Source organism: Geotrypetes seraphini, chromosome 12 (assembly GCF_902459505.1).
Source record: "Geotrypetes seraphini chromosome 12, aGeoSer1.1, whole genome shotgun sequence".
NCBI classification, from domain to species: Eukaryota; Metazoa; Chordata; class Amphibia; order Gymnophiona; family Dermophiidae; genus Geotrypetes; species Geotrypetes seraphini.
The window spans coordinates 14,924,683-14,952,544 of NC_047095.1; the positions used below are offsets into that span (position 1 = coordinate 14,924,683).

General features: G+C 51.0%; 1 protein-coding gene across 1 annotated transcript in view; it reads left to right on the forward strand.

Moving 5' to 3' along the window:
• The window catches only part of SASS6 (SAS-6 centriolar assembly protein), a 175,667-nt gene that overhangs the window by 18,561 nt on the left and 129,244 nt on the right, over window positions 1-27,862 (forward strand). Inside the window, exons 3-4 of the mRNA XM_033915970.1 lie at window positions 20,602-20,681; window positions 27,406-27,510. Coding sequence (XP_033771861.1) covers window positions 20,602-20,681; window positions 27,406-27,510 — 185 coding nt within the window. The remainder of the gene's footprint in view (window positions 1-20,601; window positions 20,682-27,405; window positions 27,511-27,862) is intronic.

A 27,862-nucleotide genomic window follows, 5' to 3' on the forward strand; every position in this document is an offset into this window, starting at 1 on the left:
CCCCTGGAGGTCTGGCATCTTTTCTTTTTTTCATCTCCATCCACAGATTCACCTTTTCTCAACTACCTTTTCATCCAGCATCTATCCCTTCTTTCTCACCACCCCAGGGTCCACCATCTCTCCCTTTCTCTTCCCAACTATCCTCCTATCCAGTATCTCTATCCCCCTCTCCACACCATCCCTTGTGTCCAACTTCTCTCTCTTTCTGTTCCTTCCCTCCCTAAATCACCATTGTCCATCATCTCTCTCCCTCTCCTCTATTTTTAGACCCATTATTTCTTCCCCCCCAAAGTCCGGCATATGCATGTTTCTTTGAACTCCCCTTCCTTCCCTCCCTCCGTGTACTTCTACACCAGGGCCCCCTCCCCTGAAGGTCTGTCCCCCCTGAAGGCCTGTGCCACAATCCCTGAAAGCCTGTCCCCCCCTTGAAGGCCTGTCCCCCCCCCTTGAAGGCCTGTCCCCCCCCTTGAAGGCCTGTCCCCCCCCCTTGAAGGCCTGTCCCCCCCCTTGAAGGCCTGTCCCCCCCCTTAAAGGCCTGTCCCCCCCCTTAAAGGCCTGCCCCCCCCCCTTGAAGGCCTGTCCCCCCCCTTGAAGGCCTGTCCCCCCCCTTGAAGGCCTGTCCCCCCCCCCTTGAAGGCCTGTCCCCCCCTTGAAGGCCTGTCCCCCCCTTGAAGGCCTGTCCCCCCCTTGAAGGCCTGTTTCCCCCTTGAAGGCCTGTTTCCCCCTTGAAGGCCTGTTTCCCCCTTGAAGGCCTGTCCCCCCCCCCCTTGAAGGCCTGTCCCCCCCCCTTGAAGGCCTGTCCCCCCCCCTTGAAGGCCTGTCCCCCCCCCTTGAAGGCCTGTCCCCCCCCCTTGAAGGCCTGTCCCCCCCCTTGAAGGTCTGTTTCCCCCTTGAAGGTCTGTTTCCCCCTTGAAGGCCTGTTTCCCCCTTGAAGGCCTGTTTCCCCCTTGAAGGCCTGTTTCCCCCTTGAAGGCCTGTTTCAACCTTGAAGGCCTGTTTCCCCCTTGAAGGCCTGTCCCCCCTTTGAAGTCTTGTCCCCCCTTTGAAGTCTTTTCCCCCCTTGAAGGCCTGCATCTCACCCCTGAAGGCCTGCATCTCACCCCTGAAGGCCTGCATCTCACCCCTGAAGGCCTGCATCTCACCCCTGAAGGCCTGCATCTCACCCCTGAAGGCCTGCATCTCACCCCTGAAGGCCTGCCTGTCCCCCCTGAAGGCCTGTGCCACCATCCCGGAAGGCCTGCCCCCCCCCCTTGAAGGCCTGTCCCCCCCCCTTGAAGGCCTGTCCCCCCCCTTGAAGGCCTGTCCCCCCCCTTGAAGGCCTGTCCCCCCCCCCTTGAAGGCCTGTCCCCCCCCCTTGAAGGCCTGTCCCCCCCCTTGAAGGCCTGTCATCCCCCCCTTGAAGGCCTGTCATCCCCCCCTTGAAGGCCTGTCATCCCCCCCTTGAAGGCATGTCACCCCCCCCTTGAAGGCCTGTCGTCCCCCCTTGAAGGCCTGTCGTCCCCCCTTGAAGGCCTGTCGTCCCCCCTTGAAGGCCTGTCGTCCCCCCTTGAAGGCCTGTCGTCCCCCCTTGAAGGCCTGTCGTCCCCCCTTGAAGGCCTGTCGTCCCCCCTTGAAGGCCTGTCGTCCCCCCTTGAAGGCCTGTCGTCCCCCCTTGAAGGCCTGTCGTCCCCCCTTGAAGGCCTGTCGTCCCCCCTTGAAGGCCTGTCGTCCCCCCTTGAAGGCCTGTCGTCCCCCCTTGAAGGCCTGTCGTCCCCCCTTGAAGGCCTGTCGTCCCCCCTTGAAGGCCTGTCGTCCCCCCTTGAAGGCCTGTCGTCCCCCCTTGAAGGCCTGTCGTCCCCCCTTGAAGGCCTGTCGTCCCCCCTTGAAGGCCTGTCGTCCCCCCTTGAAGGCCTGTCGTCCCCCCTTGAAGGCCTGTCGTCCCCCCTTGAAGGCCTGTCGTCCCCCCTTGAAGGCCTGTCGTCCCCCCCTTGAAGGCCTGTCGTCCCCCCTTGAAGGCCTGTCGTCCCCCCTTGAAGGCCTGTCGTCCCCCCTTGAAGGCCTGTCGTCCCCCCTTGAAGGCCTGTCGTCCCCCCTTGAAGGCCTGTCGTCCCCCCTTGAAGGCCTGTCGTCCCCCCTTGAAGGCCTGTCGTCCCCCCTTGAAGGCCTGTCGTCCCCCCTTGAAGGCCTGTCGTCCCCCCTTGAAGGCCTGTCGTCCCCCCTTGAAGGCCTGTCGTCCCCCCTTGAAGGCCTGTCGTCCCCCCTTGAAGGCCTGTCGTCCCCCCTTGAAGGCCTGTCGTCCCCCCTTGAAGGCCTGTCGTCCCCCCTTGAAGGCCTGTCGTCCCCCCTTGAAGGCCTGTCGTCCCCCCTTGAAGGCCTGTCGTCCCCCCTTGAAGGCCTGTCGTCCCCCCTTGAAGGCCTGTCGTCCCCCCTTGAAGGCCTGTCGTCCCCCCTTGAAGGCCTGTCGTCCCCCCTTGAAGGCCTGTCGTCCCCCCTTGAAGGCCTGTCGTCCCCCCTTGAAGGCCTGTCGTCCCCCCTTGAAGGCCTGTCGTCCCCCCTTGAAGGCCTGTCGTCCCCCCTTGAAGGCCTGTCGTCCCCCCTTGAAGGCCTGTCGTCCCCCCTTGAAGGCCTGTCGTCCCCCCTTGAAGGCCTGTCGTCCCCCCTTGAAGGCCTGTCCTACCCCCCTTGAAGGCCTGTCCTACCCCCTTGAAGGCCTGTCGTCCCCCCTTGAAGGCCTGTCCTACCCCCTTGAAGGCCTGTCCTACCCCCTTGAAGGCCTGTCCTACCCCCTTGAAGGCCTGTCGTCCCCCCTTGAAGGCCTGTCCTACCCCCTTGAAGGCCTGTCCTACCCCCCCGAAGGACTGATCACCCCCCCCCCCCGAAGGCCTGCGTGTTCCCCCTGGCCTCCCACTGGTGTCCGGCTTCCCCCCTGGTCTCCCTGCACCGTTTACTTTTGAGGAGCAGCCTGCAGAGAAGATCGCGGTGCTAGCAATCTTTGCACTGCTTCGGAGCTGTTTCCTCTGCCGCGATCCCGCCCTTCCTCTGACATCAAAGACAGGATCGTGGCAGAGGAAACAGCTCTGAAGCAGTGCAAAGATAAACGGTGCGGGGAGGCTGGGGGGGGAACTAGACGCCAGGGGGGAAACCAATAGCAGCACTTTCTGACTGACCCTCCCCCCTCACCCTCTAAAGCAGGTGCGGTGGCGGCCGGCCAGCAAGAGCAGCGCTGCCCTCCCGCTTTAGGTGGTGAGGGGGAGGGTCAGCTGAATGGGGAAGATGATTTTTTTTTTTTCTTTTGAATCGATTCGAATCAATTCACCTGAAGTGAATCGGTGAACCGATTTGAATTGGGCAGCACTACTACCGACTACCTTACATACTTCTGAAACCTCAAAACCGGTGGTAATGCTCTGAACGGGCTGCTTAATGGCGTTCCCCGCTAGGGCCTTCCCTCTGCTGCATCACTGATGATGTCATCAGTGATATTGATGGTGTTCCGGTGCACAAAGAGATGGGAGGGATAGGTATAACATGGCAAGTGTCGAGGGTAGATATTGTGTTTCCCCGAAAATAAAACATTCTCCGAAAATAAGCCCTAGTGCGTTTTTTGGAGCACAAATTAATATAAGACCTTATCTTATTTTGGGGGAAACACGGTAATACCTGAAGATTGGAGGGTGGCCAATGTTAATGCTGATTTTCTAAAAAAGCCTCCAGGGGTGATCCAGGAAATTACAGACTAGTAAGCCTGACTTCAGTGCCAGGCAAAATAGTCATATTAAAAATAAAAATAAAAAAATAAATTCAAGTGCAAAAGAAATATAGGGCCGGATTCTCAAAAATTGCCAGTAAAATCTGGCGAGTTGATGTAGTGGCCTTAGTGGGAGTGATTTTTATTTTATGGGTGATTCTCAGCATAATAGCATGCAAATTATATGATGCTATTTGTGCGGAGACTCGCCGGTAAAGAGCGTAAGAACATAAGCATTGCCTCTGCTGAGTCAGACTATAGGTCCATTGTGCCCAGCAGCCCGCTCCCGCGGCGGCTCTCCAGGTTAAAGACCTGATAGTGATCTATTACATGCAACATTTTGCCTTGTATAGAATCCCTCTAACCATACCCCTCAATTCCCCTTTCCTTCAGGAATTCGTCCAATCCCTTTTTGAACCCCAAAATCGTACTTTGCTCTATCACCTCCTCTGGAAGCGCGTTCCAGGTATCCACCACCCTCTGAGTGAAGAAGAACTTCCTAGCATTTGTTCTGAATCTGTCTTCCTTCAACTTCCTCGAGTGCCCTCTTGTTATTGTTATCCCCGCAAGTCTGAAGAATCTGTCCCTCTCTACCTTGTCTATACCCTTCATGATCTTGTAAGTTTCTATCATGTCCCCTCTAAGTCTCTGCTTTTCCAAGGAAAAAAGCCCCAGCCTCTCCAGCCTCTCCGCATATGAAAGGTTTTCCATGCCTTTTATCATTTTTGTTGCTCTTCTTTGAACCCTCTCGAGTATCGCCATATCCTTCTTGAGGTACGGTGACCAGTATTGAACGCAGTACTCCAGATGCGGGCGCACCATTGCCCGATACAGCGGCAGGATAACTTCCTTGGTTCTGGTAGTGATACCTTTTTTGATAATGCCCAACATTCTGTTCGCCTTCTTGGAGGCCGCTGCGCATTGTGCCGCCAGCTTCATTGTTTTATCCACCAAGACCCCTTTTCAAGGTTGCCTTCCCCCAATACCTTCCCCCCATCGTGTAGTTGTACATTGGGTTTCCTTTCCCTACGTGCAAGACCTTACATTTCTCTACATTGAAACTCATCTGCCATCTATTTGCCCAATCACTCAGCTTGTTCAGATCCCTTTGCAATTGTTTACATTCCTCAACAGTTCTAACCCTACTGGAGAGTTTCGTGTCATCCGCGAATTTTATAACTTCGCACTTCGACCCTGTTTCCAGGTCATTAATAAATATATTGAACAGCAGTAGTCCCAGCACTGACACCTGCGGGATGCCACTCGTGACCCCTTTCCAGTCAGAATAGTGTCCCTTTACTCCTATCCTCTGCTTCCTGTCCGCCAGCCAATTTCTGATCCATCTGTGCATGTCCCCTTTCACCCCGTGGTTCCACAGTTTCCTTAGTAGGCGCTCGTGGGGTACCTTGTCAAAGGATTTTTGGAAGTCCAGATATATGATGTCTGTGGTGTCACCTTTGTCCAATTGTTTGTTTATCCCTTCAAATAAGTGCAGTAGGTTTGTTTGTCATGATCTTCCTTTACAGAAACCATGCTGGCTGGTTCTCATCAGATTATTTCTTTCTATATGCTCACTGATACTGTCCTTGATTAGTGAGTCAGCCATCTTCCCCGGAACTGAGGTTAAGCTCACCGGTCTGTAGTTCCCTGGGTCGCCTCTGGATCCTTTTTTGAAGATGGGTGTGACATTCGCTATCCTCCAGTCCTCCGGGATTACCCCTGTTTGCAAGGATAGGTTGCATATCTGTTGTAGGAACTCCGCTATTTCATCTCTGAGCTCTTTCAGTGTTCTCGGGTGGATTCCGTCTGGGCCCGGAGACTTGTCAGATTTTAATCTATCTATCTGTTTGAGTACGTCTCCGAGGCTTACCTCCACTGACGATAACTTTTCCCCTTGATCCCCCTTGAAGAATTTTTCTGGTTCCGGCATGTTGGAAGTGTCTTCTTTTGTGAAGACTGACAGAAGAACGTCTGCCACCTCCGTTTCCTCCTTTACCACTCCCTTTCTGTCTCCCTCATCCAGGAGAGATGGACTACACCTGAGCACGGCGGGAATTAGACTACTAGCAAGTAACGTCAGGAGAGGAATAGAGCAAGTTTTAAACTAGGAAGAGGGAAAGCTGACAGTCGACTGTTTGTTGTTTCCCTTTCACATATCGAAAGAATGGTTTAAAATTCCGTGCCTCCTTGGCAAGTTTCTCTTCATACTCTTTTTTTGCTGTTCTGACCAAGCAGTGGCATTCTTTTTGATGCTTTCTATGCTCTTTCCAATTTTCCTCGGTTTTATCCTTTTTCCACTTCCTGAATGATTTTTTTTCTTGTCACCTATCACTTTCCTAACTTCAGTGGATATCCATGCTGGGTCTTTTGTTTGATTCTTTTTGTCCCCTTTTCTAATTCTAGGTATATACAGGTTTTGCGCTTCATTTACTGTGTCCTTGAATGAGGTCCAGGCTTGCTCCACCGACCGTATTTTCCTGGAGCAGTTCCTGAGTTTTCTCCTTACCATTCGTCTCATGGCTTCATAATTCCCTTTCTTGAAGTTAAACGTTGTTGTTATGGTTCTCTTCCCCTTTGGCATTTCTAATTTCACTTTGAACGTTGTGGTCACTATTGCCTAATGGTCCCACTACTTCCATTTCTTGGGCAGGTCCTTTCAGCCCGCTGAGGATCAAATCCAGAATAGCTGTCCCTCTCGTTGGTTCCCTGACAAGCTGCTCCAGGAAGTAGTCCCGTACTGCCTCCAGGAACTCCGTTTCCTTCAAACATTTTGAAGTTCCATGGCTCCAGTCTATCCCTGGATAGTTGAAATCTCCCATAACTATGGTGTTTGCGTTTTTAACCATCTCGCCTCAACTCTGCTCTCAGTTCTTTGTCCTTTGCTTCTGTTTGCCCAGGTGGGTGATAGTACAGTCCCATCTTTATCTCGGCTCCCTTTCTTCCTGGTATTTTAATCCATATTGATTCCAGCTGGTCATTTGTCCCTGTTGCGTCCATTCCGGTCGAGTGAATGGTTTCCTTTATGTAAAGTGCTACTCCTCCTCCTTTCTGATGTGTCTTGTCTCTTTGGTAGAGCTTGTACCCTGGCAGTACTATGTCCCATTTGTTTTCCTCATTCCACCAAGTTTCCGTGATCGCTATGATGTATAGGTCCTCATCTTTGGCCATGATTTCTAGTTCCCCCATTTTGTTCTTCAGGCTTCTTGCGTTAGTGTATATACAACTTAAGTCTTGATATTTTTGTTTTCTTGTTATTCTCCCTTGCGGCTCATTTTTCTTTCCGTCCTCTTCCTGTCTTGCATATTCCTGTTTATTGTCTCTCCTGTCATCCCCTGGTGGTACGATCTTATTTTCCTCCTTTTGTTCCTTCCTTTCCTCTTGTTCCCTTTTGTCCTCCCCTTGTAGTAGACTCCTCCTGTCTTCCTCTTGATTCGTCCGACTCCGTTTGTATTTCATCACCTGTTTTGTGTCTTTGGTGTCTTCCCAACACTGTCCCCGCTCAGTATCCTTTCGGGATACTGTCTTCCGAATCATCGACACCTGGTCGACTGTCGGCTTTCCCCTCTTCCTAGTTTAAAGCTTGCTCTTTTCCTCTCCTGACGTTACTTGCTAGTAGTCTAGTTCCCGCCGTGCTCAGGTGTAGTCCATCTCTCCCGAAGAGCTTGTTCTTGCCCCAAAACGTCCAGTTCCTCACGAATTGAAATCCCTCTTCTTCACACCATCTTCTCATCCACACATTTATTGATTGTAGCTCTGCCTGCCTCTTCATATCAGCCCTCGGTACTGGCAGGATTTCCGAGAACGCTAAACTCTGAGTCCTCATCTTCAGCTTCCTCCCCAAGATCTTGAGCTGTTCAGTGAGTGCATTCCTGCTGTAGTCTGTCCTGGTAACATCATTTGTCCCAACGTGGATTATCACTGCCGTCTCTTCTGTCTCTGCTCCTTCCATGATCCTTTCAATTCTGTCGACGATGTCCTTGGTTCTTGCTCCTGGGAGACAGGTCACCAGCCAATCCTCTCTCCTTCCTGCTATGTGACTGTCCACCTGTCTTAGGGTTGAGTCTCCCACCAGGATTGCAGATTTTCCTTTTTTAAGCCTCCGCTGTGGTCGCAGATCAGTGTCCTTGGTGCCTTTCGTTTCTTCTCCCTCAAGGCACTGGTAGGATCTTGCCTCTTCTTCCTGCAGGTTTCCTCCATGGGATCCTTCTGCCTTGGTATCAGATGGTTCTTGTCCTTCATTTAGTGCATCCTCCTTGTTCCTGTGCTGCTCGTGTTCTTGTTCTTCCACTCTCCTGTAGGCATCCTCGATGAACTTCTCAAGTTCCCTGACTTGTTCCTCAATGTGCCTCTCTCTCATAGGGTAATCGGCTGCCCGAAAAGGGTCTTCTGAGATGTAGAGTTCCTCCAGTTCCTGGACCCTGTGCTTCAGCTGACTGACTTCACTCTTCAAGCTCTTCAGTTCTGACATCGTCTGCAGACATATGACTGTCTCCCCGAGGGAAGTAGTCGTACATGTGGCAGTCCATGCAGTACACTGGAAAGCTCAACCTCTGGGCACCTGCAGCTTCCATTCTTGTCCACCTTCTAGAAGTTCCTATATTCTTTGCTTATGTGCTCTCCTGTTCCTGGCTCTTCCTAATCTTCTTCTTCTTCTGCCTCCTTCCGCTTGGGCATGTGCGCTGTTCTCCTTTTCCTTGCCCTCTGTGCCTGCTAGTACCTTTTGCTTGTGTATGTGTGTGAGTTCTCTCTTGTGGTTGCCTTTTCTTCACCCTTTATTGTTGTCTTCCTGCTTGTGTGTGTATTCTCTGCCTGTGTGTGTGTGTTCTCTTTTTGCCTGTGTATGATCTCTCTGCTGCTGCTCTTTTACACGCTGAGGTGCGTGTGTGCTTCCTCTTGGGCCTACCTCTTGGGCCTCCCCTTTTCTACCTACTGTTCCTGCTGCTTTTCTTCCGCGCCCTCTGTGCCTGCCACTTCTCCTTGTTCTTGTGTGGGTGTGGTCCCTCCTGGGCCTACCTGCTTCTTGTCTTCAGCGCATGCTGTCTCCTTGCTCTACTATGCCTGTATGTGGATTTTCTTCCTCGCGCCAACTACTCCCTTACTGTGCTGTCTTTCCTTGTGTTCTTGGATGAAGTTGCCCGGCCCTTCTTAAGGCCCTTTGCAAAGGTGCCCTTGCTTAGGCGAGCGCCTTTGCCGGGCGCCGAACGCCGGGCGCTGATTCTTTAGATGGCGCACTGCGGTGGGCGGAGCTTACTCTTGCCGCTGCTGCTAACCCCTTCTGGTCTCTTTTCCCTTTTGCTTCCTCCTTCTGGCTACCCCCTCCTCCTCCTGGCCAACTCCTCCTCTTCAGCCACTGCCTGCTCTCACCACCAGCACACGGCCTGTATGCCTTCGCGCCGCGGCTCCCTCCTATTAAGGGGAAGTCTGGGCGCTGACTCTGTAGATGACGTGGTGAGGTGGGTGGAGCTTACTCTCGCCACTGCCGCTAACCCCTCCTGGTCTCTCCTCCCTCTTGCTTCCTCCTTCTGGCTACCTCCTCCCGGCCACCACCTCCTCTTCAGCCGCTGCCTGCTCTCACCACCAGCACGCAGCCTGTGTGCTTTTGCGCTGCGGCTCCCTCCGGGAGGAACTGTTTGCCTGGCGCTTGCTCAGAAGAGCAATTGCTAAGCACAGCTCTTCCCTTCTGTCAAAGCTGCTCGCCTTGCCCTGATCAACTGAGCCACAAGTCTCCGCAAGTCCTGCCTACTCAGCTGATTGACCAGCATAGAGAGCAGCAGAGGGAAATGTTTCTCCCCTCCTGCTGACACCCCTCTTGTCTGCTGCTGCCTACCCCCCCCCACCCTGTACAAGATTGACAGGAGGGATGCCCACTCCTGCCTGCTGCCAGAGTCTCCTGCCCCCTGACAGCCCCACACCTTTAAATTCAAGGATGGCAGGAGAGATGCCTATTTCTGCCTGCCACTAGGGTCCTCTGCCCCCTCTGCCAGGAAGAAACCCTCCCGCTGCAAGGGTTCCCTCCCCCCCACCCTGGCAGGAGGAATGCTAACTCTTGCCGCTGCCAGTGTTCCCCGTCCCCCCTCCCATACATTTATGACGAAGGCCGGGAGAGGTCTGGGCCAATCAGAGCCTTAGATCCCTCCCCAGTGCATCACATGATGCACCAGTAAGGGGAAGGCTTGCCATTGTGAAGAGGCGGGCCTGCAGGCCAGAGGGAGTAGGCATCCCTCTGACTGGCAGGGGGGGTTGTTGGGGAGCAGGGGACCCCTGCGGCAGGAGGGAGTGGGAATCCCACCTGTTGGGGAGGATCAAGGGAGGGGAGTTGGGGGCGTGGGACACCGGAGGTGGGAGGGAATAGGCATTCCTCCTTCTGACCTTCAATTAAAAGGTGCAGGGGTTGTTTGGGGGGATCCTGATGGCGGGAGGAAGTGGGCTGTCCTTCGATTCGGGGTTGTTGAAAAGAAATAGAAAATTTTTTTTTCTACCTCAGTTGTCTGGTTTCTGCTTTCCTTATCTTGTCATTCTATTCCTTCCATCCACTGTCTGCCTTCTCTCTCTTCCATATGGCATCTGCTCTGTTACTGTGCCTTTCCCTTCCATCTCTCCCTCCCCCCATGCTCTGGCATCTCTGACTTTTTCCCTTCCATTTTTCATTCCCTCCCCCAGGTGGTTTTTAGTATCTCTCTCCTCCTTTCCTCCCCTCAGATCTGGTATCTGTATCCCCAATTCAGCATGTACTCTCGGTGTTCTCCCCAGAAATTTTTTCCAGCTGGGTGGCATGAAAAAGTAGCTGGGAGGGGCGGGATAGGGAAATTTGGTGGTTAGAATAGGGCAGGGGTAGGCAATTCCGGTCCTCGAGAGCCGGAGCCAGGTCAGGTTTTCAGGATATCCACAATGAATATGTATGAGATGGATTTGCATGCACTGCCTCCTTGAGATGCAAATCTATTGTGGATATCCTAAAAACCTGAACTGGCTCCGGCTCTCGAGGACCGGAATTGTCTACCCCTGGAATAAGGTCATTAAATCCAGTGGCATGCCTAGTGTATATGACATCCAGTGCTGATCATTTTTAACAACCCTCTCCTCTATATAAAAAAGATATTTTTAGTAATAATCCATGAGTCACACAACAAGGGTGCACCTAGGAAAAGGCAGCATCTTAAACACTGCAGTGAGCACTAGAACACGCTTTCCTCTGCTTCCGGCAGCAGCAGGAGGCTATTAAACTCTATGAAGGGAGCAAGACTCAGGCAACTGGTGTTGGAACCAACAAGGGATCATGCAATACTGGACCTGATACTTACCAATGGAGAAAGTGTCACAGAGGTCTCGGTGGGCGACACATTGGCCTCCAGTGACCACAACATGGTATGGTTCAATCTCAGGAAAGGTTTCACTAAATCTACCACACTGACCAAGGTCCTCAAATTCAAGGACACAAACTTCAAAGAAATGGGAGACTTCGTTCACCAGGCGCTACAAAGCCAAGCAGAAACCGATAATGTGGAAGAAATGTGGTCGACTTTGAAAGCCATCATACAAGAAGCAACAAACCGCTATGTTAAATCAATAAGTAAACGGCGAAGGAACAATAAGCCACAGTGGTTCTCTGCGGAGATTTCGGACCTCATCAAGGAGAAGAAAAAAGCATTCATCTCTTACAAACAATCAGGGAAACAGGACTCTAGGAAAGTCTATCTGGCCAAGTCAAAAGCCGTCAAAACAGCAGTTAGGGAGGCCAAATTCCGCTTAGAGGAGTCTCTAGCGAAGAACATCGAGAAAGGAGATAAATCCTTCTTCAGGTATATCAGTGACAGAAATAAGAACTCAGGCGGGATAGTATGTCTTAGGAAACCAGACGGAGACTATGTAGAAGCGGACTCGGAAAAAGCCCAACTGTTAAATGAATACTTCTGCTCAGTCTTCACCCATGAGGCGCCAGGACTCGGCCCTCAGCTACAGACAAGGGTTGACACAGATGACCCGTTTAGTAATTTCGAGTTTACACCCAGCGGTGTCTACTGCAAGCTGTCAAAGCTTAAGGTTAACAAGGCAATGCGGCCTGACAACCTACACCCCAGGGTGCTCAGGGAGTTGTATGATGTCTTGGCGGAACCGCTATCCACACTCTTCAATCTCTCCCTTAGTACGGGTAACGTCCCGTTGGACTGGAAGACGGCAAACTACAGACCAGTGAGTCTCACATCAATAGTGTGCAAACTAATGGAAACTCTAATCAAAAGCCAATTGGATACGATCCTGAACGAGGAGAATCTACGGGATCCCCGTCAACATGAATTTACTAAGGGGAGATCCTGCCAATCCAACCAGATCAGCTTCTTTGACTGGGTGACGAGGAAGCTGGATGTTGGGGAGTCCCTGGACATCGTATACCTGGACTTCAGTAAAGCATTCGATAGTGTACCACACCGCAGGATGCTGAGCAAGATGAGTTCTATAGGATTGGACGACACATTGACGAAATGGGTTGGGAACTGGCTTGGAGGTAGGCTTCAGAGGGTAGTGGTGAACGGCACCCCCTCCGAAATGACGGAGGTAATCAGTGGAGTGCCGCAGGGCTCGGTCCTGGGCCCGATCCTATTCAACATCTTTATAAGAGACTTGGCAGAAGGGCTGCGAGGTAAAATAACATTATTCGCCGATGACGCCAAACTAAGCAATGTAGTGGGCAAAAGCACAACAGACATAAATTCAATGTCCGAGAACATTATGCACGACCTACTCCTACTGGAGCGCTGGTCTAGGTCCTGGCAACTCAGCTTCAATGCCAAAAAATGCAAAGTCATGCACCTGGGCAGCCAAAATCCATGCAAGACTTACACCCTTAATGGCGAGATCCTAACAAGAACTGAAGCAGAACGAGACTTAGGGGTGATCGTCAGTGAGAACATGAAGACTGCCAATCAAGTGGAGCAAGCTTCATCCAAGGCAAGGCAAATCATAGGTTGAATACGCAGGAGTTTCATCATCCGTAAGCCTGAAGTCATTATGCCATTGTATAGATCCATGGTGAGGCCCCCACCTGGAATACTGTGTGCAATTCTGGAGGCCGCATTACCGTAAGGATGTGCTGAGACTGGAGTCGGTCCAGAGAATGGCCACCCGGATGGTCTCGGGACTGAAGGATCTCCTGTACGAGGAACGGCTGGATAAGTTGCAGCTGTACTCACTCGAGGAACGCAGAGAGAGGGGTGACATGATCGAGACATTCAAGTATCTCACGGGCCGCATCGAGGTGGAAGAAGATATCTTCTTTTTCAAGAGTCCCGCGGCAACAAGGACATCCGTGAAAAATCAGGGGTGGGAAACTGCACGGGGACACCAGGAAATTCTTTTTCACTGAAAGGGTGGTTGATCGCTGGAATAGTCTTTCACTTCAGGTTATTGAGGCCAGCAGCGTGCCTGATTTTAAGGCCAAATGGGATAGACACGTGGGATCTATTCACAGAGAAAGGTAGGGGAGGGTCATTGGGGTGGGCAGATTAGATGGGCCGTGGCTCTTATCTGCCGTCTATTTCTATGTTTCTATGTTTCAATACACGCACTGTAAAACTAAACAAGCCAGATCCTGCACAGTCAATTGATCCTGTACAGTCGTAGCTAATAGAAAGCCATATCCTTTTCATACGCACAGAACACAGATACACCCTCGCCCAATATGGAATAATCACAAACTAAAAATAGAAATATGTAGACAAAAGTTAAACTGAACCAAGAAACCAGACTGTGCATACAATGCAACACCACAGAAACAGTGACACATCCCCTAATACACTTCTCCCTCTGTATCTGCGGATTCGCTTATTTGCGACTTTTCGCTAGCTGACTCTGCCCCCCAAAATTACATCATCATTAAAGTTCTTTTTCCTTTTACTGTACCGATAAAAAAAGTGTATCGCTTACCATTCACTCTGAAAATCTCTGCTACCATGCTGTCTCCAACAAATTTGCTGCTTCTATGCTTCCCAGTATGCATTAAGAAAAACGCTGCTTCCCAGCATCCATAGAGAGAAAGGCTTCTTCCCAGCATGCCTGCCCAGAAATCGCTGTAGAAAAGTTATTTGCAGTTCCAATAATAAAAACGGAAGGCATTTTCTAAAACCCGTGAATAACATTTAAAAAGTTATTTGCGGTTTTTCCATATTCGCGCCTATGGTCCGCCCGCACCCCCGCGAATACGAAGGGAGAAGTGTACTGTGCAAAATATAAAGACAGTAGATGTAAATTTGAAAAAACTGCTACATAACAATCACCACTTTACAAATTAACAAATAGAAATAAAACAAATAATGAGAAATAAGAAAATACCATTTTATTGGGCTAATCCATTTTCAAGTAGCTTTCAGAGGCCAAATCTTTCTTCAAGACAGTACAGTATACTGTTGTTATGGTATACTGTCCTGACCTGAGGAAAGGGGTTTAGTCCCCCCAAAATTGCCTTATTTCCATTTCCTATTTATAAACTTTAATCGATACAGTTACAGTACTACTTGATTCTACATAAAGCAACAACAAAAAATTTTTTCTACCTTTTTGTCGTTTCTTCTTTAATCATCTTCTCTTTGCTCTCTTCTTTCTATACGTTTGTCTTCGCTCCTTTCCATGCAACATGTCCTCTCTCTTTGCCCCTTTCCACCTAGCCTTTGCCCTCTCTCTCTCTCTCTACCCCTTCCATCCACTGTCCACCCTCTCTGCCCTTTCCATGTAGTGCCTGCCCTCTCTGTTCCATATGGCATCTTCCCTCTTTCTATGTCCCTTCAATAAACTGTATATCTTGTGCCCTTTCTCTCCTTTGTACATGATTCGTTTCAGCTTCACCCCTATCTCCATTTTTTTTGTCTCCACCTCCTCCCCTATGCTCTGGCATCTCTCTTCTCTTTTCCTTCCTTCCTTCCTTCCTTCCCACTCCACCCCATGGTCTGGCATCTCTATCTCCTTCCCTTCTCTCCCCCCCATGCCCTGACATCTCTCTCCTCTTCTATCTCTCCCTCTCCCTCCTTCTCTGGCACCTCCTCTCCTTTCTTTCCTTCTGGTCTGGCATTTTATGTCTCCGTAGTTTCCCTTCCCTCCCCCCATGCCTTGGCATCTCTCTCCTCTCCCTCCATCTCCCCCTCCCACTCCATTATCTGGCATCTCTTCTCCTTCCTTTCTCTCCTTCCTTTCTCTCCTTCCTTCCTTTCACCTGGTCTGGCAACTGTCTCCTCCCCTCCCCCCATATGCCCTGACATCTCTTTCCCCCTCCATGGTCTGGTAGCTCATTTACTTTCCCTTCCTCCCATGGTCTTGCCATCTCTTTCCTCTTCTTTCCCTTCCCTGGTCTTCCTTCTCCCTTCCCCAACTGGGGCAGCAGCAGCAGCATTTCTCTTCCCCCTCTCCAACTGGGGGCAGCAGCAGCACTTCTCTTCCCCCTCTCCAACTGGGGGCAGCAGCAGCACTTCTCTTTCGCCTCTCCAACTGGGGGCAGCAGCAGCACTTCTCTTCCCCCTCTCCAACTGGGGGCAGCAGCAGCAGCAGCACTTCTCTTCCCCCTCTCCAACTGGGGGCAGCAGCAGCACTTCTCTTCCCCCTCTCCAACTGGGGGCAGCAGCAGCACTTCTCTTCCCCCTCTCCAACTGGGGGCAGCAGCAGCACTTCTCTTCCCCCTCTCCAACTGGGGGCAGCAGCAGCACTTCTCTTCCCCCTCTCCAACTGGGGGCAGCAGCAGCATTTCTCTTCCCCCTCTCCAACTGGGGGCAGCAGCAGCACTTCTCTTCCCCCTCTCCAACTGGGGGCAGCAGCAGCACTTCTCTTCCCCCTCTCCAACTGGGGGCAGCAGCAGCACTTCTCTTCCCCCTCTCCAACTGGGGGCAGCAGCAGCACTTCTCTTCCCCTTCTCCAACTGGGGGCAGCAGCAGCACTTCTCTTCCCCCTTCTCCAACTGGGGGCAGCAGCAGCACTTCTCTTCCCTCTCTCCAACTGGGGGCAGCAGCAGAACTTCTCTTCCCCCTCTCCAACTGGGGCAGCAGCAGCACTTCTCTTCCCACTCCCCCTCCCCAATTGGGGGCAGCAACACTTCTCTTCCCACTCCCCAATTGGGTGCAGCAGCAGCACTTCTCTTCCCTCTCTCCAACTGGGGGCAGCAGCAGAACTTCTCTTCCCCCTCTCCAACTGGGGCAGCAGCAGCACTTCTCTTCCCACTCCCCCTCCCCAATTGGGGGCAGCAGCACTTCTCTTCCCACTCCCCAATTGGGTGCAGCAGCAGCATTTCTCTTCCCATCCCTCCCACCTCACACCTGTCGGCAGAGTCGCTACAGACTAAGGCAAGTTGTAAGCTTCCCTCCATCGCTGACCTATCTTCCATAGGTCAGCGACGGAGGGAAGCTTACAACTTGCTGCTCTTGCTTGCTTCGGGCCTTCCTCGTTGCCAGGTCCTGCCTTCGTGGAAACAGAAAGTAGGCAGGACCCGGCAGCGAGGAAGGCCCAAAGCAAGCAAGAGCAGCAAGTTGTAAGCTTCGCTCTGTCGCTGACCTGTCTCCCACCTTAGCCTGTAGCGAACTCATGCTCCGGGGCTGTAATGTGTGTGTGCCGGCTTCCCTTCTCTTCTCTCCTCCCCCCCGGGACTTAACTTCTGTTTTCGGAGGGAAGAGAAAGGAAGCTGGCACGCACATGTTAAGAGCCCCGGAGCATGGGTTCAAGTCGCTTGCTGGCGTTAAAAAATTAAGTCAGGCAGGAGTCAGTTACTTTCGGCGGCGATTCAGGCTGTGCCGAGTCAGTCCGGGAAATCTCCAAGCTGGTGAGAAGGTTTTTTAAAAAAAAAAATGTTGAGCAGCGGTGGCAGCAGCAGCAGGATTGCGATCGAGATGACAGGCGGGTGATCATCTAAATTAGCCGGGCGGAGCGCCCGGCTAAAAGGCCCTAGGGAGAACACTGACTCTTTTTTTTTCCTTTATCCCCTCCTTCCATCCAGTATGTGCTTCCCTCTCTCTCTCCTCCCCATTTCCCTTCAGCTTCTGTTCCACTCTCTCCTCCCCATTTCCCTTCAGCTTCTGTTCCACTCTCTCCTTCCCCTCTCTCTCCACTTTCCTTCGGCGCCCTTCACGCGGTCCAGTAGCCTCCTTCCTCCCGATCACCGCGGTCCGGGCATCTCCCTCCCTTCCCCTCATCTTCGCTGGCGATTTTCATTGTCTCCGAGCGGTCCAGGCCTGTTTTTCAAGTCGCATGCGGCTGCCCAAAACTTCTCTGACGCAACTTCCTGTTTCTGGTTGTATCAGAGGAGAAGTTTCAGGCAGCCACATGCGATTTGATAAACAGGCTCGGGCCGCTCAGAGACAATGAAAATTGCACTCATATTAAGAATAGACTCTGCTCAAACAGCAGCTGGTTAATCCAAACTCTGTTGGAGGGAATCTTATCCTACAGGGAGCAAAATATTGGGTTGAGCGGCATCACCTTCTTAAAAACCCCTTGTCAAACTCTGTTATCCACTATAATTCTCTACCATTATAGCTTACCCTCAGTTCTGGTCAGAGGCGGAGCCTCACATGGGTCAGGACTCAGCGTGGTTTCTAATGCTACTGGAAAGGATCCTTCCTCACCCAGCTTCAGGCCTCTGGTTCCTTGCTTGCTTATCAGTGCACCAAGGTTTTCTAGGGTTTGTTGGATGAAGTTTGAAGGTAATGCTTTCTAGGCAGATAGGAGCATAATTTCCCTTTGCATTTCACCATATTATTCCTACAGACTTGAACCCAGCATATCACTGCCGAGCTCCCTGCCACACATCTACCGTATTTTCGCGGATATAACGCGCGCGTTATACGTGATTTTACGTACCGCGCATACCCCTCGCGCGTTATATGGCTGAGCGCGGTATACAAAAGTTTTTAAACATAGTTCCCACCCCGCCCGACGCCCGATTCACCCCCCCAGCAGGACCGCTCGCACCCCCACCCCGAACGACCGCTCGCACGCGCTCCCACCCGCACCCGCATCCACGATCGGAGCAAGAGGGAGCCCAAGCCCTCTTGCCCGGCCGACTCCCCGACGTCCGATACATCCCCCCCCCCGGCAGGACCGCTCGCACCCTCACCCCGAAGGACCGCCGACTCCCCAACAATATCGGGCCAGGAGGGAGCCCAAACCCTCCTGGCCACGGCGACCCCCTAACCCCACCCCGCACTACATTACGGGCAGGAGGGATCCCAGGCCCTCCTGCCCTCGACGCAAACCCCCCCCCCTCCAACGACCGCCCCCCCCCCCAAGAACCTCCGACCGCCCCCCCAGCCGACCCGCGACCCCCCTGGCCGACCCCCCCGACCCCCCCACCCCCCTTCCCCGTACCTTTGGAAGTTGGCCGGACAGACGGGAGCCAAACCCGCCTGTCCGGCAGGCAGCCAACGAAGGAATGAGGCCGGATTGGCCCATCCGTCCTAAAGCTCCGCCTACTGGTGGGGCCTAAGGCGCGTGGGCCAATCAGAATAGGCCCTGGAGCCTTAGGTCCCACCTGGGGGCGCGGCCTGAGGTACATGGGCCAAACCCGACCATGTGTCTCAGGCCGCGCCCCCAGGTGGGACCTAAGGCTCCAGGGCCTATTCTGATTGGCCCACGCGCCTTAGACCCCACCAGTAGGCGGAGCTTTAGGACGGATGGGCCAATCCGGCCTCATTCCTTCGTTGGCTGCCTGCCGGACAGGCGGGTTTGGCTCCCGTCTGTCCGGCCAACTTCCAAAGGTACGGGGAAGGGGGGTGGGGGGGTCGTGGGGGTCGGCCAGGGGGGTCGCGGGTCGGCTGGGGGGGAGGGGGGTTTGCGTCGAGGGCAGGAGGGCCTGGGATCCCTCCTGCCCGTAATGTAGTGCGGGGCGGGGTTAGGGGGTCGCCGTGGCCAGGAGGATTTGGGCTCCCTCCTGGCCCAATATTGTCGGGGAGTCGGCGGTCCTTCGGGGTGGGGGTGCGAGTGGTCCTGCCGAGGGGGGAGAAGAATCGGACGTCGAGGGGGGGCATCAGGCTTTCAGGATGGGGACAGGACTTCAAGGGGGGACAGGCAGATCTTCAAGGGGGACAGGCAGACCTTCAAGGGGGACAGGACTTCAAGGGGGGACAGGCAGACCTTCAAGGGGGGACAGGCAGACCTTCAAGGGGGGACAGGACTTCAAGGGGGACAGGCAGATCTTCAAGGGGGACAGGCAGATCGGGGCAACCAGAGGAGAGTCGGGGCAGTGCACCGAAAGTCAGGGTGAGTCGGGGCAACCAGAGGAGAGTCGGGGCAGTGCACCGAAAGTCAGGGTGAGTCGGGGCAACCAGATGAGAGTCGGGGAGGGCGAAAGGAGAGTCGGGGTGGCCAGAGGAGAGTCGGGCAGCATGCGCGTTATATGCCTGAGCGCGGTATAGAAAAGTTTTTGTACATATCATCGTGATTTCTGCGCGCTATACCCCTGTGCGCGTTTTACAATGGTGCGCGTTATATCCGCGAAAATACGGTACTCAGTCAGCCATGGGTGGGAAACTCTTTATCTAGTTTCTTCTCGGAGGCCTGTCTGATATGGATAGTCCTACTGCATAGCCCTCTGAGTCATCAGAAACCGCAAGCCTCTTCTCCACAGCAAGGTGTTGTCCCTTTGGAGAGCTTATTTTATTTAGATTTCAGTAGTGGTTTAAGGTGAGTTAAATTCAGGTACACTGGGTAACTTCCCTGTCTTCAGAGAGCTTACAATCTAATTTTATGCAATGGAGGATTAATTAATTTGCCCAAGATCACAAGGAACAGTGACAGGATTTGAACTTGGCTTCCTTGGTTATCAGCCCAGTCATCTAATCTCTAGGCTACTCTTCCATTTCAGAATCTACCCATGGAAGCTATGGATGTCAAGGGTTCTTGTTCTGACAAATTCAGAAAGCTAACATAAGAACATAAGAATTGCTGCTGCTAGGTCAGACCTGCGGTCCATCATGCTCAGCAGTCCACTCACACGGTGATCCTCTGGTCAAAGACCAGCGCCCTAACTGAGACTAGCCATACCAGCGCTCGTTCTTGTTTAGCAGGAACTTGCCTAACTTTGTCTTGAATCCCTGGAGGGTGTTTTCCCCTATGACAGACTCCAGAACAGCGTTCCAGTTTTCTAATACTCTCTGGGTGAAGAAGAACTTCCTTATGTTTGTACGGAATCTATCCCCTTTCAACTTTAGAGAGTGCCCTCTCATTCTCCCTACCTTGGAGAGGGTGAACAACCTATCCTTATGTACTCAGTCTATCCCCTTCAGTACCTTGAATGTTTCGATCATGTCCCCTCTCAAATCTCCTCTCTTTGAAGGAGAAGAGGCCCAGTTTCTCTAATCTTTCGCTGTACGGCAGCTCTTCCAATCCCTTAACCATTTTAGTCGCTTTTCTCTTGACCCTTTTGAGTAGTACCGTGTCCTCCATCATGTACGGCGACCAGTGCTATATGCAGTACTCCAGGTGAGTATGTTGTAGCCACTCTGAAGGCAGTTATTGGTGTATGAATTCTCATTATTGGGTTAATGACCACGACATGATTTAGACTGCATCAGATTTGGTTTTAGGTCTGAGTTAGCTCAGAGCTGATTTTTCTCTAGCTTCATTTGCTGACAGGGAGATATAGCCCACTCACCTGGACTGATCTAGCAGGGCTCAAGGAGAGGACATTAACATGTAAATTGAGATTTCCCTTTGAAACATTACGCAATAGAGGGAAATTTAATTACTACAGGATAGAGACCTACAGACCCACTCTATATTAAAATACATACATTTTTTAATATTTAATTAGTGTAGTCTCAGGCCATTGCTAATGCCCTTTGAGGCATGCTGGTGTCTTATCTGCTAAAATGTTTGAAATCTGATACCGAACATTTTTTTATTTCCAGGATTTAATAGTCCAGCTGACTGATGATGCTGATCCTTTTTTTCTATTTAATCTTGTAATATCGGAGGAGGATTTTCAAAGGTGAGATTTATATACAGAAATCGACATAATTTGTGATTGTAGTTAATGGATGACTATGTATTTGGAAGCCTTGACTTGCTGCTATTGACCATTGTTTCTGTGATGCAAGTATTAGTATACAATCTGTTTTTTGGAAAATGTTTAGGAGCAAAAGGCTATTCTGTTACAGGAGTCTGTACATTAGGTGAACAACCTGTGCTCACAAACTGCTTACGGAAGGGTGTTAATCACATCTTTCAGCTCCTTCTCCTTCACTAGTAGCATATACTGCCCTCTTCAGTTTTTTCTATTGCAAGTGAACTTAGAAGTTGTGTTCTGATCTCTGTTTTTTTGTTATTTTGGGGTAATTTTCTTCCATTTCCGGAGGCTTTAGAGTTGGAGGACCCCATTTTGGGGGTTACTCTGCCTGGGAGAGGACACAAATTCTGCAAGGGGAGCTGCAGCTTGTAGGGCAACCTCCAGGTATACCCGTTCAGCTAGCCTGCTTTGTGCATCTGCAAAGCTTGGAGGTCATTTTGCCTTTGAGCCAGCATGCCTTCTGATTTATCAGAGGCTTGAGCACAGGCTGTGGGTCCCCTCTGTGAATCTCTTTGGGTTTCAGGGAGCTGGCTGCATTTTTAAATCTCCCCCCCCCTTTTGCGCCTTGAGGATTTGTGGGGGTAGAAACCTCAGTTGCTGTTTATCTGACTGGTATCCCGAAGATCTCCATTTGTGGACTGTTTTCTACAAGGATTTGAGGCAGAAAGTCCTCCTCGTTCACTCAGGCTGCAGCAAAGCTGACACAGGCAGACACTAGCAAAGCACTGTGTACAGCCCTTTATTCCCTATGAGGAAAATCAAGGTGGGAGGAGAGGTTATGATAGTTAATTTTAAGGTTTTCGGGGGCAGAATAGAAATGTATGAGATCTCTGAGGAAGTTCCTCCCTCCTTTTCTATATCTAATCTTCTATTTGTGAGTCGCATAAACCTGTACAAGCTCTAGGCAACTGATAAAGAAAACAGGGAGATAAGGGGGAGGCAAGCAGGAGAGGGACGGGAAAGGTAGGGGAGGAAGGAGATGATTGCTTTGGTACAAACTGAAGAGGGCATTATCCCAGGACAAGCAGGCAGGTATTCTCACTAGTGGGTGATGTCATCCGACAGAGCCCCGATACGGACGTCTCACAAGCATACTTGCTTGCAGAAACTCAGAAGTTTCGAGATGCCCGTACCGCGCATGAGCCAGTGCCTTCCCGCCCGATGGTCCGGGCGTGTCTCACCTGTTCTTTTCTTTCCGCGGAGCTGAGAAGTTTACTTCAATTCTGCACTAATTGAAAACCCGTTTTTTTGCCTTCTATTGCCGCGGTTTTGAGTTCTTTTACTCTTTATCATGTAATTTATTTCCTTCGCTTCCTGCCTGTGCTTCAGAAGTTTACGCCTTACATTGAGTTTCAGGCTCGCTTCGAGTTCGAGGAGGTGGTCGCCTCGCTGTCCCAGCTGCGCCTTCAATTGATGCAATCCTCCTACGATGCCTTCGAGCTCTCGGCTCGGGCGGCCGCCTGTTCGGTGGCTATGCGTCGCTTGGCGTGGCTGCGGACCATTGACATGGACCCGAACCTCCAGGACAGGCTTGCCAACGTTCCTTGTGCGGGAGCAGATTTGTTTGACGAGTCCATCGAGACCGTGACAAAGAAGCTGTCGGACCATGAGAAATCTTTTCAGTCCATTCTTCGTCCCAAGCTTAAACCGGTGCAGTCTCGCCCTTCTCGACCGCCCTTGATCTATCAGCGACGCTATGCACCCAGGCAGGCTCCTGCTGCGAGACAACCAGCGAAGAGACAGCCTCCACAAAAGGCTCAGCAAAAGCCTCAGCCTTCTACTGTCCCCAAGGCTCCTCAGCCTTTTTGACTCTCTCTTAGGGAGCATAACCAACCTCGTTCTGCCTCTCCCTGTTTTTCCCATTGGGGGTCGCCTCCATCATTTTTATCATCGATGGGCGGCTATCACAACCGACCTCTGGGTCCTTACCATCATCAGGGAAGGGTACTCTCTTCAATTCCATCGGGTCCCCCCGGACCACCCTCCAAGAGAGTATCCTTCCAACTTGACCCAGACCGCCCTTCTTCTTCAGGAAGCTCAGGCTTTGCTCCGGCTTCGGGCCGTCGAGCCGGTCCCTGTGGACCAACACAACCGGGGGTTTTACTCCCGATACTTCCTTGTTCCGAAGAAGACGGGCGATCTGCGTCCAATTCTGGACCTCAGGATCCTCAACAAATTCCTGGTCAAGGAGAGATTTCGCATGCTGACCCTTGCTTCTCTCTACCCCCTCCTCGAGCAAAACGACTGGTTATGCTCTCTGGATCTCAAGGAGGCCTACACTCACATTCCCATTCATCCGGCCTCTCGCAAGTTCCTCAGATTTCGGGTGGGACATCTACATCTGCAGTATCGAGTGCTTCCATTCGGCCTGTCCTCGTCTCCCAGAGTCTTCACGAAGTGTCTGGTAGTAGTGGCCGCTGCACTCCGGAACCAGAGTCTTCAAGTATTTCCCTACCTCGACGACTGGCTCATCAAGGCCGCCTTGGCTCCAGGGATCATCTCGGCGACCCTAACCACTATTTGGTTCCTGCAGAGTTTGGGCTTCGAGATCAACTTTCCCAAATCTCATCTACAACCTACCCAGTCTCTCCCCTTCATCGGGGCGGTTCTGGATACCATTCAACTCCGAGCATTCCTTCCCCCTCAGCGCATGGAGGCTCTTCTTCATCTCTGCCAGTCTGTATCTTCTTGCCCGTCCATCTCGGCGAGACACATGATGGTTCTCCTGGGCCACATGGCCTCTACAGTTCATGTGACGCCTTTTGCCAGACTTCACCTCAGGATTCCTCAGTGGACTCTGGCTTCTCAATGGACACAGGTGTCAGATCCTTTGACTCTGCACATCATTGTCACCCCTGCTCTTCAGCAGTCTCTACTTTGGTGGATGACCTCTTCGAATCTCTCCAGAGGTTTGCTGTTTCACACTCCCCCCACCAGAAGGTTCTCACAACCGATTCCTCGACCTATGCATGGGGAGCTCATCTGGATGGGCTTCGCACTCAGGGATTCTGGACCAGTGCGGACAAACTCCATTAAATCAATCTTCTGGAACTCAGAGCCATCTTCAATGCTCTTCAGGCTTTTCAACATCTGCTTCACGACATGGTGGTCCTCATTCGCACAGACAATCAGGTCGCCATGTATTATGTCAACAGGGGGGCACGGGCTCGGCCTCCCTCTGCCAGGAAGCTCTCAGAGTCTGGAATTGGGCGATTCGCCACAACACCTTCCTCAAGGCTGTCTACATTCAAGGGAAGGACAATGTCTTGGCGGACAACTTAAGTCGTCTCCTCCAGCCTCACGAATGGACACTCCATTCTAGGCCCCTTCATCAGATCTTTTCTCAGTGGGGGACGCCTCAGATAGACCTCTTTGCGGCTCCCCACAACTTCAAGCTGCCTCAATTTTGCTCCAGGATCTACACTCCTCATCGTCTCGAGACAGATGCTTTTCTACTGGATTGGGGGAATTGCTTTCTGTATGCGTTTCCTCCGTTTCCTCTCATTCAAAAGACTCTGGTCAAGCTGAAATCCGACCATGCCACCATGATTCTGATAGCTCCTCGGTGGCCCAGACAACCTTGGTACTCCCTTCTACTTCAACTCAGCAGCAGGGAGCCATTCCTTCTTCCAGTATTTCCTTCGTTGCTTACTCAGCATCAGGGATCTCTACTTCATCCCAACCTGCAGTCTCTCCACCTGACAGCTTGGTTCCTCTCTATGTAACTCCTCACCAGTTTTCCCAGGCTGTGAGGGATGTATTGGAGGCTTCCCGAAAGCCTGCAACTCAACAATGCTACTCCCAAAAATGGACTAGATTTTCTTCCTGGTGTGTTTCTAATCGTAAGGAGCCTCAGCGAGCCTCCCTATCTTCTGTATTGGACTATCTTCTACACCTGTCTCAGTCTGGCCTCAAGTCTACATCTATACGAGTCCACCTGAGTGCTATTGCGGCTTTCCATCAGCCTCTACAAGGGAAACCTCTATCTGCTCATCCTGTGGTTTCCAGATTTATGAAAGGACTTTTCCATGTCAATCCTCCTCTCAAACCTCCTCCGGTGGTTTGGGATCTCAACGTTGTCCTTTCTCAACTTATGAAACCTCCTTTTGAGCCTCTCAACAAGGCTCCGCTGAAGTTTCTCACTTGGAAAGTAGTTTTTCTGGTTGCCCTCACTTCTGCTCGCAGGGTCAGTGAGCTTCAGGCCTTAGTGGCGGATCCACCTTTCACAGTATTCCATCATGACAAGGTGGTCCTTCGCACTCATCCGAAATTCCTGCCTAAAGTGGTCACTGAATTTCATCTCAACCAATCCGTAATTCTTCCTGTGTTTTTTCCAAAGCCTCATTCTCATCCTGGAGAATCAGCTCTTCACACTCTGGACTGTAAACGTGCTTTGGCTTTCTACCTGGATCGCACCAAACCACACAGAACTGCTCCTCAACTTTTCGTCTCCTTTGATCCGAACAAGTTGGGACGCCCTGTCTCGAAGCGTACCATCTCCAACTGGATGGCGGCTTGCATCTCTTTCTGCTATGCCCAGGCTGGATTACCCCTTCCCTGTAAGGTCACAGCCCATAAGGTCAGAGCAATGGCAGCCTCTGTAGCCTTCCTCAGATCGACACCGATTGAGGAGATTTGTAAGGCTGTCACTTGGTCCTCGGTTCATACATTCACCTCTCATTATTGTTTGGATACTTTCTCCAGAAGGGATGGACAGTTTGGCCAAACAGTGTTACAAAATTTATTCTCCTAAGTTGCTAACTCTCCCACCATCCCCTTGAGGTTAGCTTGGAGGTCACCCACTAGTGAGAATACCTGCCTGCTTGTCCTGGGATAAAGCAATGTTACTTACCGTAACAGTTGTTATCCAGGGACAGCAGGCAGCTATTCTCACGTCCCACCCACCTCCCCTGGGTTGGCTTCTCTGCTAGCTACCTGAACTGAGGAGACACGCCCGGAGCATCGGGCGGGAAGGCACTGGCGCATGCGCGGTATGGGCATCTCGAAACTTCTGAGTTTCTGCAAGCAAGTATGCTTGTGAGACGTCCGTATCGGGGCTCTGTCGGATGACATCACCCACTAGTGAGAATAGCTGCCTGCTGTCCCTGGATAACAACTGTTACGGTAAGTAACATTGCTTTATACTCCACTGGTGAAGGAGGAGGCACTGAAAGATGTGATTTAGAGAATGATATGATTTAGAGAATGATTTAGAGAATGACTGTTACCTGTGGGTAGCTTCGGGCAACCCGCCGAAACAGGGAGGAAAAAAACCTGGTTGTCGCTGGTACGGGGACAAAGCCATTAACTGCCCCAAACAAGTCATTGCCTTGACAAGGAATGTTGGCGAGGCGATCCTGAAGATTAGGGTCCATGTCAACAGTGCGAAGCCAGGCAAGCTGGCGCATGGCCACTGAGAAGGCAGTGACCCTTGAGGAAAGCTCAAATGTTTTAAAGGAAGATTGAAGGAGATGCATGCGGAGTTGATTCAGAGTGGTAATGGTATTCTGAAAACCTGCAAGACGATGTTGAGGAACATACTTAAAATATGCAGGCAGTGTGTCAACCAAAAGCTTGAAATAAGAAATGAAGATAAAATTGTAATTCAAAACCCTAGTTGCCATCGGAGAAATCTGATACAAATGGTGACCAGACTTGTCCATGGTCCTGCCTTCTCTTCCAGGGGGGACAGTGACATAAACCTTGTAATGGTTGTTCCTTTTAGAGAGGACTCCATGAGAAGGGATTGATTGGATAATTGAAATTTTGCTCAAAAGAACTTACAATCTAAGCAGATAAGACAGACAGGATGCCATGGATACAGTTAAGGAGAATGGTTTATCTGCTGGCAAGGTTGGTAGGCAGTAGAGAATGACACAGTGACAAAATTCATCACCGTTCCTGTCCCCGCGGATAACCGCGGGAAATAATCTCATGTCATTTTCTAGTATATATTTTAACCTCAGTCCTTCTATATCAGCATTCTTCAAAGCAAAGCTTGTCGGTCAGTGGTTGTGGCCATTCATACTCTGATTCTTCCCTCTCTCATTAAAGAATGACATGAAGATGGTTTCCCACGGTTAATCGCGGAGACGGGAACGGTGATGAATTTTGTCACCGTATCATTCTCTAGTAGGCAGTAACTGTACATATTCAGTGTCACTTAACTGGATAGTGCCATCGAATGTGCACTCTGACTGCCACAGTACTCTGACTGCCATGGTACTATCTTGCTAGTGTTGGGAAAGCCTAGGGATGGAATCTGTGTGGAGCCAGAACTTACCCTGTTAGCAGCAATTCTCAATCTGAGTGGTTGTTTAGATACCAGTCTGAATACTGGCCTACCCAGATAGTCTGTGCCAATGTCTGAATTAGGCCCAGCACTGAATATCTGTGTCAAACTCAGCTGGTAGTTTTCATTGCCTTTAAGAACACCCACAGTCACTAGCTGAATATGCAAAGAAGGGTGGGGGATTGTATTGAAAAATAAATTCAAGTTGATTGGAGGTGAATATCTTCATATATAATTTTAGTTTAACTTTCTCAATTTTAAAATTGTGCAGGTTTCATTGTCTTTGCTTTTAGCTATATTGAATGTTGATTGTTAATTAAATCAATTAAACATCTCTTCCTTTTTGTGTTTAAGTCTAAAATGCCAGCAAGGGCTTCTGGTAGATTTTTCTGCATTTCCACAAAGATTTATAGAACTTCTTCAACATTGCATACGAGAGCAAAGCAAAGATATGCCAAGGTAGGTGCCACTTCTTCCTTCATATTCAAAGATTTATACAGTGCTTGCTTGGAATTTCTATCATACTTGCCTTTTGTTTAAAACAAATTTTTATAGCTTCATAATTGTAAGGAGAAGGTAGTAAAATAACTTTTGTATCTGTGCTTATCGTATAACATGATAATTGAGTAGTTTTTTTTTTCTTGTTTGATATTTTCATGTGTTTTCACCTTCTTGAGCTTTCTACATAGAAGAGCAGGATCACTACATTCATACAAGTGAAGTGAGATCAACAGGACAAGCATAAGTTGGTTTCCCTCTTAGGCCTGTGCATGGTCAGTCAGATCCAACCTTAACGATCACTAAAGTTCAG